The sequence below is a fragment of the Nerophis lumbriciformis genome, linkage group LG08 (genome assembly GCF_033978685.3).
Source record: "Nerophis lumbriciformis linkage group LG08, RoL_Nlum_v2.1, whole genome shotgun sequence".
NCBI classification, from domain to species: Eukaryota; Metazoa; Chordata; class Actinopteri; order Syngnathiformes; family Syngnathidae; genus Nerophis; species Nerophis lumbriciformis.
Window position 1 is genome coordinate 48,004,905 of NC_084555.2, and position 17,453 is coordinate 48,022,357.

A 17,453-nucleotide genomic window follows, 5' to 3' on the forward strand; every position below is an offset into this window, starting at 1 on the left:
AGACATACCCTCATGTCAGCAGGCCAGGGAAGCTAGGGTCGATATTCTTCTCTTGATCATCTTTGGGACGGTGTGAGCCAAGACATCCAGGGGGTTTAGCTCGCTCGTCTGCGGGAACAAACTGCCGCCATTGCTTGCCGTGCTACCGAGGTCCTTTGTCCCTGAATTGCTCACACACTCCGGCAGATTCAATGGGGGTCTGGCGGCAGATTTCTTTGACTTTATCGTTGGAAATGCATCTGCTTTGAGTGTCGCAGGATATCCACACATTCTTGCCATCTCTGTCGTAGCATAGCTTTCGTCGGTAAAGTGTGCGGAACAAACGTCCAATTTCTTGCCACTTTCGCATCTTTGGGCCACTGGTGCAACTTGAATCCATCCCTGTCCGTGTTGTTACACCCTCCGACAACACACCGACGAGGCATGATGTCTCCAAGGTACGGAAAACAGTCGAAAAAACGGAAAATAACAGAGCTGATTTGACTCGGTGTTTGAGAAAATGGCGGATTGCTTCCGAGAGCGAATATTAGAAAGGCGTTTAATTCGCCAAAATTCACCCATTTAGAGTTCGGAAATTGGTAAAAAAAAAAAAAAATGGTGTTTTTTCTGCAACATCAAGGTATGTATTGACGCTTACATAGGTCTGGTGATAATGTTCGCCTTTAACAACACCGCATCCTTGATTATTAGTCCTGTAGCTAAATAAGGAAAGTGAAGCAAAACTACAGTAGAATTGTGTGACTGATAACGAGGACATGGATACAGTGTTTTCAATATAAGCACTATTTAATTGGTCTAAAGCATTTATGACAGCTAATCAGGCTTAGTGAATCTGGGTCAACTCCCGTGTGTGTACACTTCACCGTCGCTCCATCGCCCTTACGTCTACTTTGCTTTACTTGACTTGTTCATTGGACTCAATTCGTGTCAATCAAGCAGACGGGTGAGTGTTCCATTTCAAACTTACACTTGAGAATAGGCTGATGCGGTTCTCCCGGTCCAGGATGCAGACCTTGACCCAGCATGTCCCCTTCCCTCGGGCCGCTTACTCCCAAGCCCGGGAAAACCTGGTGAAGGCCATCCCGCCCAAACTCCTCTGCTTGCTGGCCTGCGGGGGACTAGACTGTCGTTACGAAGGACCAGAGTGTTGGAAAGCAAGCCAGCAGGTCATCCGTGGCATTTTCTCCTCATGGTAAGACTCTTTGCAGTACAATTTTGTCATGTGTTGGGGACGTGACTTCTACCAAAAATCTCAGGGTGACTGATGACATCATCGCTATGGCACGGCCGTCCACGAGCTTGATTGAAAAGTTCAACATTATACAACAATTTCAGAGGTATACCTTCAAGATTAATTTGCCTTTGTACACAAGTACAAGTGCCATCTTGATTGCCTCTACAGATTAAATATAAGATCCATCATAAACATGCAAGTACCTGGCGAACATGCGCACTGTGGACCCCCTTTGGACCCTGGAAGTGGCTTCACATACCTGCCGCAGATCTTCATGGAGAATGACAGTGAGACCTTTTTAAGATACCACAAGTTGTAGTAGAGCCTTCATTAGCTTGACCTGTACAATTGAATGAGCGCCAATACAAGACATGTATAAAAAAAAACAACTCTTGGCTGGATGTGTCGTCCTGCGGGGCTTGAAGGTGGGAAAAAGGTAAAACGCTGGGGAAGAAGATGAGTAAAAAATACTAAGGGGGCCTAGTCTGGAGTGGGAAAAACCTCCATGCCATGCACACATAAACATGTTACATTTAATCACGACAACTTGCAACAGAGGGTGGGGGAGTTGGGGCCCTGGGGGTCGACTGCTGCTATGAAGCGCTGCCAGCCGTCCATCACCCCGAAGGGGAATCAAGCGGTGGTGAAGGCGTGGGGTGGGGTTGGGGAGGGTGCGTGTATATGCCCATTGTCTTGGGTGTGTTGATTAGGGATGTCCCGATCCGATATTTGGATCGGATCGGCCGCCGATATTTGCAAAAAAATGCGTATCGGCAAGGCATGGAAAAATGCCGATCCAGATCCAGTTAAAAAAACAAAAAACTACGCTCCGTGTTTTCCAACGCACCTATTTAAATAGTACATTCCACTTTTCTGCTGCTCCCTAATTTTCGTTCCGCATTTTCCAGCACACCTTCAACACATCCACATGTCTGTGGATTCTCACGCAGTTGCTTTTAGCTGCTGGCATTACACGACAGGCTCTTCTCACTCTTTTCTGTGTCTCCCTCTCACAGACAGCAAGCGCACCTTCTTACACACGTCACATACTGTCACGTCATACGTCACATACGTATACGTCCTCCCCGAGCAGAGAGGTAGCAGCATGGCTAACGTTAGCTGTGATGCTAGCAACGTTCTCTCTAAGGTGCGCGCTTGTGCAATTGCGCACTGTTTAAACGTCCTCTGCGCATAGCAATTATATGCCACGCACAAAATCAAATAAAAAAATAAGCGCATAACAATTTTCGACACACGGACACGACAGAGAAAACAGTTTTCGTCATCATTGTTCAAATATTATAACGTCTGTCGAGACGCTTATCTCCGTTCGGTGCCATACGTCCACACCATCAAAATGCCGAGGCAAAAATTTCCAGATCAACACCGTATAAAAAATTTGTGATTTTTTTAGTTGTGATTTCCTTCTCTGCATGAAAGTTTAAAAGTAGCATATATTAATGCAGTATGAAGAAGAATGTTTTAATGTAGACATGCAAGCCTTGAAAGAAAATGTTGAAAATCAAGACTACATTTCCTGCAAATGGATGCATTTCTACCCTATATTTTAACTTTAGATTTATTCTCATATCAAACTCTTTTGGCTGTCTTTTTGACACTTACATCCGGCGCCCCCCTCCACACCCTGGATTATAAATAATGTAAATAATTCAATGTGATTATCTTGTGTGATGACTGTATTATGATGATAGTATATATCTGATAGTATATATCTGTATCATGAATCAATTTAAGTGGACCCCGACTTAAACAAGTTGAAAAACTTATTCGGTTGTTACCATTTAGTGGTCAATTGTACGGAATATGTACTTCACTGTGCAACCTACTAATAAAAGTCTCAATCAATCAATCAAAACACATAGAATCATCATACTGCTGTGATTATATGCATCAAGTGTTCATTCAAGGCTAAGGCAAAATATCGAGATATATATCGTGTATCGCAATATGGCCTTAAAATATCGCAATATTAAAAAAAGGCCATATCGCCCAGCCCTTGTTTCAATGATGCCATTTCTGTTTGTCATGTATAATTTTGTCTATTTTGTGTTTATCCTTGAATAAACAGGTCAGTTTCTTGTTACCAACCATTGTGTATTATTCAAACTCACCTAATTCAGCTGGCTAGTTGTTATCAAGAGTACTAAAACCCTTTTCAACATGATTCTGACAACTAAGTAGGCTAAATAACTTTAAACTTTAATACATGCTCGGATAGGCCATTATCGGTCAGTATCGGTATCGGATCGGAAGTGCAAAAACAATATCGGTATCGGATCGGAAGTGCAAAAACCTGGATCGGGACATCCCTAGTGTTGATGTAGTGTCCATAGGCCTGGGGCCGTTCTGCATGCAAGCAAAAGTTCGACTCCAGGTGTCGTTGAGGAGGGAGGGAGGTCAAAAGCGTCCACCATTGAGGTGTCCTTGGGGATGCTTACAGAACAGCCTGCTCCTGCGTCAAGGCCATTTGAGGGAGTCAAATCGTAGATTAGGATTTTTGTTTTTCCGCGAGCAGACATTACAATGGCTTGTCTGTTCTATTCGTCCGATTGACAGTTTTATTTCTTGAAGACACTTTAAAGGTTACTGAACTTCTAATTATGGTTAAAAAAAAACCTATTAAATCAAAGTTTAGTACATTTGAAAGGAATATTTGCATTATCATGCGTAATTTCGTCTCCAAATATTGCTGACAATATTGTCGTTTATCGGCAACAATTTATAGGACAACATATCGTCCAGCAAAATTTGTTATCGGCCCATCAAAACTCTATGACAATTTCTATGTTTTTAACGGTTTTGGGAAATCGAGCATAGCTGCAGTATATTAGTAGAAGCCTGAATTCTTCATTGTGTTTTGCAGACACTGTACCTAATGTTGTGACTCAAACCATTTGATGTTCTTTGTGTGATTGTTCAGTTTATTTCTACAACTTTGGGATGCCAGATTTCGGCGTGTCCTCCCTCGTCGGCATCATCGATGGCGTAAAGGTGTTGGCATTCGCCGCGGGGGAGGGAAGGGTTGCTGTGCACTGCCACGCCGGTCTGGGCAGAACAGGTCTGGGTAGAACAGGTCTGGGTTGGGATTTGCGCTAGGGGGTGTGGATACACAACTTGACACTGACTGCTCCACAGGTGTCCTAATAGCCTGCTACTTAGTCTACACTTTGCGGATCAGTCCCAGTGAGGCCGTGCACTACGTCCGCATCAAAAGGCCGCGCTCCATCCAAACGCGAGCGCAGATCAGTCAGGTGTTTGACTTTGCCCGCCTGCTTGGTACACAACTGCTTCAGTACCCGGACCTCGGCTTACGACACGGAGCCCCCGTCACCCTGCAGCACTACCTCAACCGCCAGGCTCTACTGCTGCACGGCCAGGAGGCACGCAAGCTCAAATACACACCCAAGGTACCCTAAACACACCGCGTCTGACTGAAGGTTGAGTGTCACTCGCCCACCCTCTTGTTCTCAGGTGGTCTACCTCCTGTGTGTGCGCCTCTCCTGCCTGGCTCTGGCGCTCCCTACAGCTCCAGAGATTGATGCTGAATTAGAGAAGAGGTCCGCACTGAGGATCTTGAGCAGGACCGTGAGGGAAACGCTGGTGTCCAAACAGCATCTGCCCTTGCTGAGGGAGCATCACAATCTCCCACGGCCTGGCTCGGGCGCCGTGTCCTCCTGGGATGAGCCGCTGGGGTCCTCAGGGAGGAAGAGAGATTTGCTGCTCAACAAACGCAGCTACAGCGACTCTGACCTCGGCAAGATTGCGGTAAATGCAATTGGAAATTTGACCTCAAATTGAGGGAATGACAAATCTCACCAAGTCAGACCTTAGTCTAATAAGAATGTATATATGTCATTTTGGGTGGGCTGATTCTAAATGGCACCACAGAAGGCTCAGAATGAGAGGAAAATAAGATGACAACGATAGAAACGGAAGTACGACTTGAAGTGCTTTTTCTGGCTACCAAATACAATATGACGATATTAAAAGAAATAAATGCAAACTGCACAGCTACGTTTTATTATGAAAGGGGACCTATGACAGGTCAATATCCCTACCTTTAAAACACATTGAAGTAATATACTGTATGAATGGTAAGGGTGTAACGGTACACACAAATTTCGGTTCGGTTCATTTTCGGTACAGTAAGAAAACAACAAAATATAAATTTTTTGGTTATTTATTTACCAAATTTGTAAACAATGGCTTTATCCTTTTAACAATGTGAACACTATAATAGCATACTTGCCAACCCTCCCGGATTTTCCGGGAGACTCCCGAAATTCAGCGCCTCTCCCGAAAACCTCCCCGGGACAAATTTTCTCCCGAAAATCTCCCGAAATTCAGGCGGACCTGGAGAGTCTGCATGGAGCAATGTTGTTGTAATATATTGAGTCGGAGGCAATAAACGGGCGAGGGGATGAAGTACGTCTCTTTACTGTAGACTTCAGAACAGACTCACACACTTGACGTCAGGTGCGCAACACCACGTAAATCGTTGGCCAACCAAAAAGTAACCCCAGTACGCTATAGCCAACATTCACCAGGAGATGGCAACAGACAAACATAGATCACTCGATTTCATTCCTCCCCTTTTAGAATTGTAGAAGTTACTCAAAAGAAATAAACAACCCAACCAAAAAATGCTACAGCTCAATTAAAAAACTGTGCTTAAGCCACATTCTTCTTCTTTTTTTTTTAGTACTGAACTCTTAACCCTCATTTGTAAACAATAACATGCTTATTATACAAACAGTATTTGTACATCTTTAACACATATTTTTATACTGTCTTCAGAGATTCAGTTTTTTTGGTGGTACTCGAAACCTTTCTGGGTACCTGCGGATCACTGGTGGGGTTTTTGTTGTGGGTGATCTGGGTTCTGATGATGGCAACTCGGCAGCCCTTGAATCTGGTTCAATGATGAGACTAGTTTGTGTCTGACTCACTGATGGTCCTGGTGATGGAACTGAAACAGCACTGTCCAGTTGTACTGATGGCACATTTTCTGCAACTGGTGGAGACTAGATAACTGGCAGTCTCTCCATGTTTTCTCGCCATGGTAACATGTGATCCACATGCACTGTGCGCTGTCTCTGTCCCTCTTGATATATATATAGACAGTATATATATATATATATATATGAAATACTTGACTTGGTGAATTCTAGCTGTAAATATACTCCTCCCCTCTTAGCCACGCCCCCGCCCCACCACCCCCACTTCCCGAAATCGGAGGTCTCAAGGTTGGCAAGTATGTATAATAGCTGTGCCCCAAAATAGAAATAGCTGTGTGTGTGATGGATGTGAGCCACCACTAGGCTGATCAGTGCAACAGCAGGCAGTCATGAATGAATAATAACATACATATACACACAGGGTCCATTGCCAGGGTTAATGTGGTCAACATACATCAAATAAAAATCTAAATAAGATAAGGCTCAGAATGGTTTCTTAACAAAACCTTTCCACATATAAAGTGCTTTTTTTGATTAATTGATTGAAACTTATTAGTAGATTGCACAGTACAGTACATATTCCGTACAATTGACCACTAAATGGTAACACCCGAATACGTTTTTCAACTCCACGTTATCAATCAACATTAAACTGCCTCAAGTTGTTGCTCAGATTAAATAAAATGACAAAACTTTTCTTCTACATATCAAAAGTGCAACATTAAACAGTTTCAAGTCAACTCAGCCTCAGATTAACTTTTCTTCCCCCCCCCCCCAGCCTGGCTAACTTGGTAGTAAGAGGATATATGGGCTCATTGTTCTTCCACCATAGAAGTGGGTCAAAATCTAGTTTTTAATGCAATATGGTCTTAAATCTGCTGCTATAAAAACATTTGTTATTGCTTTAGCCCTGTCTGACTCGCCGAGGAGAGGCTACTGATTGATTGAGACTTTTATTAGTAGATTGCACAGTACAGTACATATTCCGTACAATTGACCACTAAATGGTAACACCCGAATACGTTTTTCAACTTGTTTAAGTCGGGGTCCACGTTAATCAACATTAAACTGCCTCAAGTTGTTGCTCAGATTAAATAAAATGACAAAACTTTTCTTCTACATATCAAAAGTGCAACATTAAACAGTTTCAAGTCAACTCAGCCTCAGATTAACTTTTCTTCCCCCCCCCCCAGCCTGGCTAACTTGGCAGTAAGAGGATATATGGGCTCATTGTTCTTCCACCATAGAAGTGGGTCAAAATGTAGTTTTTAATGCAATATGGTCTTAAATCTGCTGCTATAAAAACATTTGTTTTTGCTTTAGCCCTGTCTGACTCGCCGAGGAGAGGCTGCTTGAATGCTGTGTTTGCACCACGCTCGTCTTTCTCTTCGTTGAAGCGATGTTCACTTGGGGGTGGTGACGCTTCAAATGGGTTAGCATGTTTGACGTGTTGTCAGAAGCATACCCTACCTCTGCTGAACAATGTCGGCAAACCTCCGTCCTCCATTGTTGTATCGCACTGCGAAGCCGAAGTGTTCCCAAACGGGAGATCTTAACGAGGCAGGAGGGTCTTCCAGCTCTGTCTTTTACATGTTGTCGTAGCCCGGTCGTTGCTAGCATGCCGTGTGTTGTGCCTCAGCGTGCATTGTTTACACAATGTGCGGTACGCTACTTAATATGTCCGTGTGGAAACTCGTTCGGTACACCTCCGAACCAAACCGAAACCCCCGTACCGAAACGGTTCAATACAAATACACGTACCTTTACACCCTTAATGAATGGCTATGAATATATTATTTTAAATCAACTAGGGATGCACTGAAAAAAAGACTTTGATCAGCGAAACAGCACTGTCAAAAAGCGGTGATAGTGATGACGTAAGCAAAGATACGCGCCATTGTCTGGAGCTGAGGCAGCATGTTTGTCGCCTGCCATGTAGACCTATTTTAATTAGGGCTGTCTAACGATTCAAATATGTGTCCCAATTAATATCATTTTCTTCATAGTTAACTCAAAACTTAATCAAAGATAGATATCATTATTTAGTGTACCGTAGACAGATCATTTTAAGGTTTCATAACCATGACTGGACAATAAATTTTCTTTGACTAAATGTTTTTCAAACATGTATTTTAACAGCTCAATACAAAATCATGTAAACGCTTTTACTGACATTTAAAAAAAAAAAGGTCGAAGTACATTGGCCATATTTTGTATTTTTTTAGGAATACAGAATTTGTATTCCTACTTTAGGAGCACTTGCATTTAGAGGAGGAGCTACACTTCCACGTTTTGATACCAGTTTCACGCATTGCTAACACAAAATGTGGATTGTTAGGATCATGCTTTGATTGTCGAAGATGTTTGTTCATGTAATCTGTAGGGATGTCCGATAATATCGGACTGCCGATATTATCGGCCGATAAATGCTTTAAAATGTAATATCGGAAATTATCGGTTTCAAAATTATCGGTATTGGTTTCAAAAAGTAAAATGTATGACTTTTTAAAACGCCTCTGTGTACACGGACGTAGGGAGAAGTACAGAGCGCCAATAAACCTTAAATGCACTTCCTCTGCGTGCCGGCCCAATCACATTATATCTAGGGATGTCCCGATCCGATATTTGGATCGGATCGGCCGCCGATATTTGCAAAAAAATGCGGCTCGGCAAGGCATGGGAAAATGCCGATCCAGATCCAGTTTAAAAAAAACTCCTGTCTGTGTTTTCCAACGCACCGATTTAAATAATATATTCCACTTTTCTGCTGCTCCCTAATTTCCGTTCCGCATTTTCCAGCACACCTTCAACACATCCACAGGTCTGTGGATTCTCACGCAGTTGCTTTTAGCTGCTGGCATTACACGACAGGCTCTTCTCACTCTTTCCTGTGTCTCCCTCTCACAGACACCTTCTTACACACGTCACATACTGTCACGTCATACGTCACATACGTATACGCCCTCTCCCAGCAGAGAGGTAGCAGCATGCTAACGTTAGCTGTGATGCTAGCGCAGCCGGGCTAGCAACCTTCCCTCTAGGGTGCGCACCTGTGCAATTGCGCACTGCAAATCTATGCTACGCACAAAATCAAATAAAAAAATAAGCGCAAAACAATTTTCGACACACGGACGCACCAGAGAAAACAATTTTCGTCATCATTGTTCAAATATTGTAACGTCTGTCGAGACGCTTATCTCCGTTCGGTGCCACACGTCCACGCCATCAAAATGCTGAGGCAAACATTTCCAGATCAACACCGTATGAAAAAAATTGTGATTTTTTTTTAGTTGTGATTTCCTTCTCTGCATGAAAGTTTAAAAGTAGCATATATTAATGCAGTATGATGAAGAATGTTTTAATGTAGACACATAGAATCATCATACTGCTGTGATTATATGCATCAAGTGTTCATTCAAGGCTAAGGCAAAATATCCACATATATATTGTGTATCGCAATATGGCCTTAAAATATCGCAATATTTAAAAAAGGCCATATCGCCCAGCCCTAGTTTCAATGATGCCATTTCTGTTTGTCATGTATAATTTTGTCTATTTTGTGTTTATCCTTAAATAAACAGGTCAGTTTCTTGTTACCAACCATTGTGTATTATTCAAACTCCCCTAATTCAGCTGGCTAGTTGTTATCAAGAGTACTAAAACCCTTTTCAACATGATTCTGACAACTAAGTAGGCTAAATAACTTTAAACTTTAATACATGCTCGGATAGGCCAGTATCGGTCAGTATCGGTATCGGATCGGAAGTGCAAAAACAATATCGGTATCGGATCGGAAGTGCAAAAACCTGGATCGGGACATCCCTAATAACATCTACGGCTTTTCACACACACAAGTGAATGCAATACAGGTCACACTGAGGGTGGCCGTATAAACAACTTTAACACTGTTACAAATATGCGCCACACTGTGAACCCACACCAAACAAGAATGACAAACACATTTCGGGAGAACATCCGCACCGTAACACAACATTAACACAACAGAACAAATAACCAGAACCCCTCTTCCGGGGACACTACAATATACACCCCCGCTACCCCCTACCCCTCCACCTCAGCCGGACATCTCTAGTAATCTGTGATATTTCTACCTGAATAAATGCTTCTGATATTCTGTACGTTACATGAAAATGTCTTAACCTTCTCTATTCATTAATACATACTTGCCAACCTTGAGACCTCCAATTTCGGGAGGTGGGGGGTGGGTGCGGGGGGCGTGGTTGGGGCGGGGGCATGGTTAAGAGGGGAGGAGTATATTTACAGCTAGAATTCACCAAGTCAAGTATTTCACATATATATATATATATATCTGCGACCCCGAAGGGAATAAGCGGTAGGAAATGTATGTATGTATGTATGTATGTATGTATGTATGTATATATATATATATATATAAGAAATAATTGACTTTCAGTGAATTCTAGCTATATATATATATATATATATATATATATATATATATATATATATATATATATATATATATATATATATATAAATAAAAGAAATACTTGAATTTCAGTGTTCATTTATTTACACATATACACACACATAACACTCATCTACTCATTGTTGAGTTAAGGGTTGAATTGTCCACCCTCTCTGATTATGCATTGCTGTGTGGCACGCACAAAAGTGCTTTCATCAAATGCACTAGATGGCAGTATTGTCCTGTTTAAGAGTGTCACAACATTGCTGTTTACGGCAGACGGACTGCTTTACTGTAGACGTTCTTTATATTGTGGGAAAGCGGACTCAGGCCCCTCCAGCTCCGCCTGAATTTCGGGAGATTTTCGGGAGAAAATTTGTCCCGGGAGGTTTTCGGGAGAGGCGCTGAATTTCGGGAGTCTCCCGGAAAATCCGGGAGGGTTGGCAAGTATGCATTATTAACATGTAATATTCAGCCTGCTAAACATTCTGTATGAGGACTCAACCAGAACATTTTATAAAGGAATTTACACAATTTTCAGCCAGCCAAAAATCCCCCCTTTTCCTCTATAACTACCGGTAAATGGAGTTGATGTCCCTCCTGTGAAATTATATTTTGTCCCACAGGATCTGGAGACGAGTCCACACAGTGCTCCTACTTTTGAGAATGAGGGTCACTGGTGTGCACAGGATGTGAAAGGACAAGATCGGAGACCATTTAGCTCCAGGACACTTTTACCAGATGTGATCCACAAGAACCACGCTCACACACGCAATATGCAACCAAACGGCACCTTTGCCAAGAGGTCAAGGTGCACGGTCAGAAAGGCTCTACCCAAATATAGCTCCAACACTGAGGTAAATGATCATTTTTGATGAACAAAAGTGAACTACTCCGGTCTAAAACACGACCCTTACGTTAACAGTTGTGCAGGAACTGGCATGATGTGGGCACAACCCGTGTGGCCCGCGCCATTGCCAAGGCCATGGCGGACCATGCTCCACCGGGAGAAGCTGTTCTGCAGCGATCGTCTCTGCTGCAGGTGCCTACTCGATACACCTTTCCGCGTAGCATTCAAGGGGTTTAGTTCACTCACCTGCCCAACAGGAGGAGATGAACAGTAGCCACCATGGCTGGGCTCTCATGGTGACGGAATCGGATCCTCATGTTCTGGCGTGTCTGCTGTGGACCTGGCTGGAGAAGCTCAAGGTCAGTGAACGCTATCACGGCAATGTTTACACGCAACCCAATGCTTCCCCAATCTTTACACAGGAGCCTGTTCTTAGTGTTGAAGATGTAGCCAAGTTATCTTGTGCAGGAAGCAACAAGCCCCTTGGCGTGCTCAACAAGGTAAAGAATTCTTCTATTACCAAATTTTCCGGACCATAGGGCGCACCGGATTTGAAGGCGCGCTGCCGATGCGCGGGTCTATTCAGGTGAAGTGAATTATAATTAAATAGCGCTTTTCTCTAGTGACTCAAAGCACTTTACATAGTGAAACCCAATATCTAAGTTACATTTAAACCAGTGTGGGTGGCACTGGGAGCAGGTGGGTAAAGTGTCTTGCCCAATGACACAACGGCAGTGACTAGGATGGCGGAGGTGGGGATCGAACCTGGAACCCTCAAGTTGCTGGCACGGCCACTCTACCAACCGAGCTATACCGCCCACAGGTCTATTTTCATACAAAAGGCGCACCGGATTATAAGGCGCATTAAAGCAGTCGTATTATTAATTAGAGATGTCCGATAATGACTTTTTTGCCAATAGCCGATATTCCGATATTGTCCAACTCTTGATTACCGATTCCGATATCAACCGATACGATATATACAGTTGTGGAATGAACACATTATCATGCCTAATTTTGTTGTGATGCCCCGCTGGATGCATTAAACAATGTAACAAGGTTTTCCAAAATAAATCAACTCAAGTTATGGAAAAAAATGCCAACATGGCACTGCCATATTTATTATTGAAGTCACAAAGGGGTGGGGCGAGGGGCGTGGTTAAGAGGGGAGGAGTATATTTACAGCTAGAATTCCCCAAGTCAAGTATTTCATATATATATATATATATATATATATATATATATATATATATACAATAAATACTTGACTACTTAACTTTCAGTGAATTCTAGCTATATATATATATATATATTTTTTTTTTTTTAATTTTATTTTATATATATATATATATATATATATATAAAATAAAATAAAAATAAAAAAATATATATATATATCCATCCATCCATCCATTTTCTACCGCTTATTCCCTTTGGGGTCGCGGGGGGCGCTGGAGCCTATCTCAGCTACAAGCGGGCGGAAGGAAATATATATATATATAGCTAGAATTCACTGAAAGTTAAGTAGTCAAGTATTTCTTTTATATATATATATATATATATATATATATATATATATATATATATATATATATATATATATATATATATATGTATAAATAAAAGAAATACTTGACTACTTAACTTTCAGTGAATTCTAGCTATATATATATATTTTTTATTTTTATTTTATTATATATATATATATATATATATATATATATATATATATATATATAAAAGAAATACTTGAATTTCAGTGTTCATTTATTTACACATATACACACACATAACACTCATCTACTCATTGTTGAGTTAAGGGTTGAATTGTCCATCCTTGTTCTATTCTCTGTCACTATTTTTCTAACCATGCTGAACACCCTCTCTGATGATGCATTCTGCTTCGTCTCCTTGTTGTGTGCGCAGTTGTGCACTGCACTCTCTAAAAGCCCTAGATGTTAATGTCACATATGCATGTACAGTAGATAGATGGCAGTATTGTCCTGTTTAAGAGTGTCACAACATTGCTGTTTACGGCAGACAAACTGCTTTACGGTAGACGAAAACGTGACTGCTGCTGTTGTGTGTTGTTGCCGTGCTGGGAGGACGTTAATGAAACTGCCTAACAATAAACCTGGAGGGGGCGTGGCCTCCAGCTCCGCCGGAATTTCGGGAGATTTTCGGGAGAAAATTTGTCCCGGGAGGTTTTCGGGAGAGGCGCTGAATTTCGGGAGTCTCCCGGAAAATCCGGGAGGGTTGGCAAGTATGCTTCAGGATGCGCCGTTTTTGTGGGCGGTCTTATTTACGTGGCTCACCTTGGACAGCGTCTTCTCCCCGTCATCTTTGTTGTAGCGTGCAAGGACGGGAGTGGAAGAAGTGTCAAAAGATGGCGCTAACTGTTTTAATGACATTCAGACTTTACTTCAATCAATAACGGAGCGGCATCTCCTCATCCGTGGCTCACTAGTGCAACAACAACGCCCGAAAATGTGTCCCGTGAATAACCATCCGACCGGAACTCTCTAATAACTAAAGTTCCCTGGGTGAGTAATGTAAACCCACTACACCTGTAGTTTTTAGCGCTTCCAAAGCGAGTCGATTGACAGATATAAGTAAGAACTTTACACTACTTTATATTAGAAATGGAAACAGTGGAAGATGAATGTCCCATAACAAGAAGATAGAGAAAAAGAAGCTTATCGACTACGGTGTCAGCGCAGACTACAAAGGCGGATTTCCGCAAATTTTCAGGACTTATGCAGATCCCAAATACACATTAGCAGGTACCAGAAAGTGAGAAAAGTTGCTTTTGCATAATATTGCGAAACAAAACACCCGATAAAATGTCTGCTAATAGGTGCTATTTTGCGATCCTTATACACACCATAATGTTGAAGAGTACGTCTGACTACTGTAGCTGTAACGCGCCGACAATCCATCAAGCGGTGCGGCTTCACAGCTTTTTGAGTGCCGTGTGTAATGTTATATATTCTCAATGGAACATTTCAATCAATCAATTTTTATTTATATAGCCCTAAATCACAAGTGTCTCAAAGGGCTGCACAAGCCACAACGACATCCTTGGTTCAGACCCCACATAAGGGCAAGGAAAAACACACAACCCAGTGGGATGTCAATGTGAATGACTATAAGAAACCTTGAAGAGGATCGCAGATGTGGGTAAACCCCTTCCCCTCCCCCCAGGGGAGACCGGATGCATAGGACGTCGAGTGGGTCTAGCATAATATTGTGAAAGTCCAGTCCATAGTGGCTCTAACATAATAGTGAGAGTCCAGTCCATAGTGGATCTAACATAATAGTGAGAGTCCAGTCCCTAGGGGAGACCGAAAGCAATGGACTCTGGGAATCACTAATAAGCCGGAGTTATTTGAACGCAGATTTAAAGTTTGGTGTTGCGTACTGGCGTCATATTGCTGTCAGAGTTTGTTGGTGACGAACCCCAAGATGCAGAGATGACGGCAGGCATTGAGTGAGAAAACATGATTTAATTAAACACTATGGCAAAACAACAAACAAAAAGGTAACAACAAAAGGCGCGTACAAGGCGGAGAACAAACTTGGCTATGAACTAAAATAGCACAGAGGCTAACTGTGGACAAGAAACAAAAACACTTACTGTGACACGAAGGAACTAGGACATGAGCAGAGTGAAACAAAAGTAGACAGAGCTACAACGACAAGTATTAAGACAGGTAGTAGTAATGACAATGACAATAATCCAGCAGTGACTGGAGGGTAGGGCAGGTATAAATAGCTGGCTGATTGACACCAGGTGTGGCCAGGTGCCAATCAGCCACAGCTGAGGAGACACAGCACTCAGGGAGACAAACAGGAAACAGAACCAAAACAAGAGCGCTGACAGGAAATACTAAGACAAACGCAGAGGAAAAACTAAAACACAGTCAAACTGTCAGGGACAAGCCTGACAATTGCAGTCCACACTTATCTCTTATGTGTGACTGTCATCTACTGGTTACACTTATAATTACACCATGTACCAAATAAAATAGCTTCGAGGTTGGTAAGCACAAACAAAATTATTCCGTACATTAGGCGCACCGGTTATAAGGTGCACTGTTGATTTTTGAGAAAATTAAAAGATTTTAAGTGCGCCTTATAGTCCGAAAAATACGGTACTGTTGTGTGCTGTTACCGTTGGATGTCAATGAACGGGTTGATTATTGATCCACAATTTCAGTCCTTTTGGTTTGAGTCTCTCAGGAATCGCATACCATTCCTAGAAGGATTGCAATTGGTACTTTGCTTGTCTTTCCAGTCACAGAGACACACCATTTATTGTTTGTTGAGCTGTGTGAGCACAGTGACCCGCCTGTGTCCACACAGAGAAGATGCGGTGTTACAGCGGCTGATACGGGCGCTAACAAAGGTAAGAGGATACATTGTGAGCTCATAACAAGGTTGAAATATTTGCCTTTTCCAAACAGAGGCCTCAGGAAGACATGGGGAGCTTTGCAAATGTATTGAAGATTTTAAAGGTCCAACTTGAGGGCAACTTTTCACAGTAATTAGCTGACATGGGGACTGTAGTCCTAATGCCAAACTTGAACTATTTGATCACCAGTCAATTGTTGGGCACATACAGACAAAAAAGCGTGCACACTCACAATTGACTTGCATGTTTTTGGGATGTCGGAGGAAGACAAGAGTATCCGGAGACCTGAAACCCACAAGGAGAATATGCAAATTTCACTCAGATTTTCTACATTTTTGGACTGTAAAAGGCAGAGGTGCAATATTTGGATTTCACTGCTAAAATGTCAACTCCATTTAGATGTTTTCTACAACGTGACATTGCCAATGATGAACAATAGTGATGGGTTGATGAGGTGTCATGAAGCGTTTCGACATATTGCAAAACTGTATTGATACTGTGTCACTAAATACTGACATCTGCTGGACATTAAAAATCCCTACAGGCAACCTATATGGACCGACTCAACTGACACTGATTTTATGACCTAATATATACAATAATATAAACCAAGTCATTGTATTTCATTTAGGATTAGTTCATATCTTCATTTAAATAAAAATATATTTGTATCTTTTTTAGATACAGTCAATAAAAAATTTGAACATGTATCATAACATGGAAATCTAAGAGAATGTGTTGTGAATGAGGAGGCTTGTGGACTGGGATTTTTTTAAATTAATTTTTTACACATTTTTATTAAAAAAAAAACAGTTTTTCCAACGTATTCAATTTTAGACTATTTCTTTCATTGATTGATTGAGACTTTTATTAGTAGATTGCACAGTGAAGTACATATTCCGTACAATTGACCACTAAATGGTAACACCCCAATAAGTTTTTCAACTTGTTTAAGTCGGGGTCCCTGATTCATGATAGATATATACTAACATCATCAATCAATCAATCAATGTTTATTTATATAGCCCTAAATCACAAGTGTCTCAAAGGGCTGCACAAGCCACAACGACATCCTCGGTACAAAGCCCACTTAAGGGCAAGGAAAAACTCACCCCAGTGGGACGTCGATGTGAATGACTATGAGAAACCTTGGAGAGGACCGCATATGTGGGTAACCCCCCCCTCTAGGGGAGACCGAAAGCAATGGATGTCGAGTGGGTCTGACATAATACTGTGAGAGTCCAGTCCATAGTGGATCCAGCATAATAGTAAGAGTCCAGTCCATAGTGGGGCCAGCAGGACACCATCCCGAGCGGAGACGGGTCAGCAGCGCAGAGATGTTCCCAGCCGATAATACAGTCATCACACAAGTTAATCATCAGAGTATATACATTGAATTATTTACATTATTTACAATCCGGGGTGTGGGATATAGGGAGGGGGGGTTAAGTTTGGTTGTTATCAACACTTCAGTCGTCTCTTCTTAGTTATTATTTCTCCGGCTGTAGAAAAGACCCGCTCACAGG

At 42.0% G+C, this 17,453-nt stretch overlaps 2 protein-coding genes across 6 annotated transcripts in view; one reads left to right on the plus strand and one right to left on the minus strand.

The window, feature by feature from the left end:
- The window catches only part of LOC133611942 (transmembrane protein 116), a 485,483-nt gene that overhangs the window by 41,237 nt on the left and 426,793 nt on the right, over positions 1-17,453 (minus strand). The window contains exons 17-19 of the mRNA XM_072913718.1: positions 16,160-16,212; positions 11,760-11,853; positions 968-1,574 (exon numbers count right to left, since the gene is read on the minus strand). The gene's annotated coding sequence lies outside the window, so the exon portion shown is untranslated. The remainder of the gene's footprint in view (positions 1-967; positions 1,575-11,759; positions 11,854-16,159; positions 16,213-17,453) is intronic.
- LOC133612015 (protein tyrosine phosphatase domain-containing protein 1-like) lies at positions 285-17,366 on the plus strand. 5 transcript variants are annotated; one of them, XM_072913710.1, is made up of 13 exons: positions 285-943; positions 1,004-1,192; positions 1,257-1,337; positions 1,403-1,521; positions 4,176-4,313; positions 4,391-4,662; positions 4,727-5,020; positions 11,290-11,520; positions 11,589-11,705; positions 11,771-11,872; positions 11,936-12,013; positions 15,811-15,921; positions 15,980-17,366. In XM_072913710.1, exons 2-13 carry the CDS (start codon positions 1,005-1,007, stop codon positions 16,058-16,060), a joined length of 1,812 nt encoding a protein of 603 aa, XP_072769811.1. In that variant the 5' UTR covers positions 285-943; position 1,004; the 3' UTR covers positions 16,061-17,366. The 5 variants fall into 5 exon arrangements, with proteins under 5 accessions (XP_072769811.1, XP_072769810.1, XP_072769812.1 ...); XM_072913709.1 differs by having other exon boundaries at positions 285-1,192; XM_072913711.1 differs by lacking the exon at positions 11,936-12,013 and having other exon boundaries at positions 285-1,192.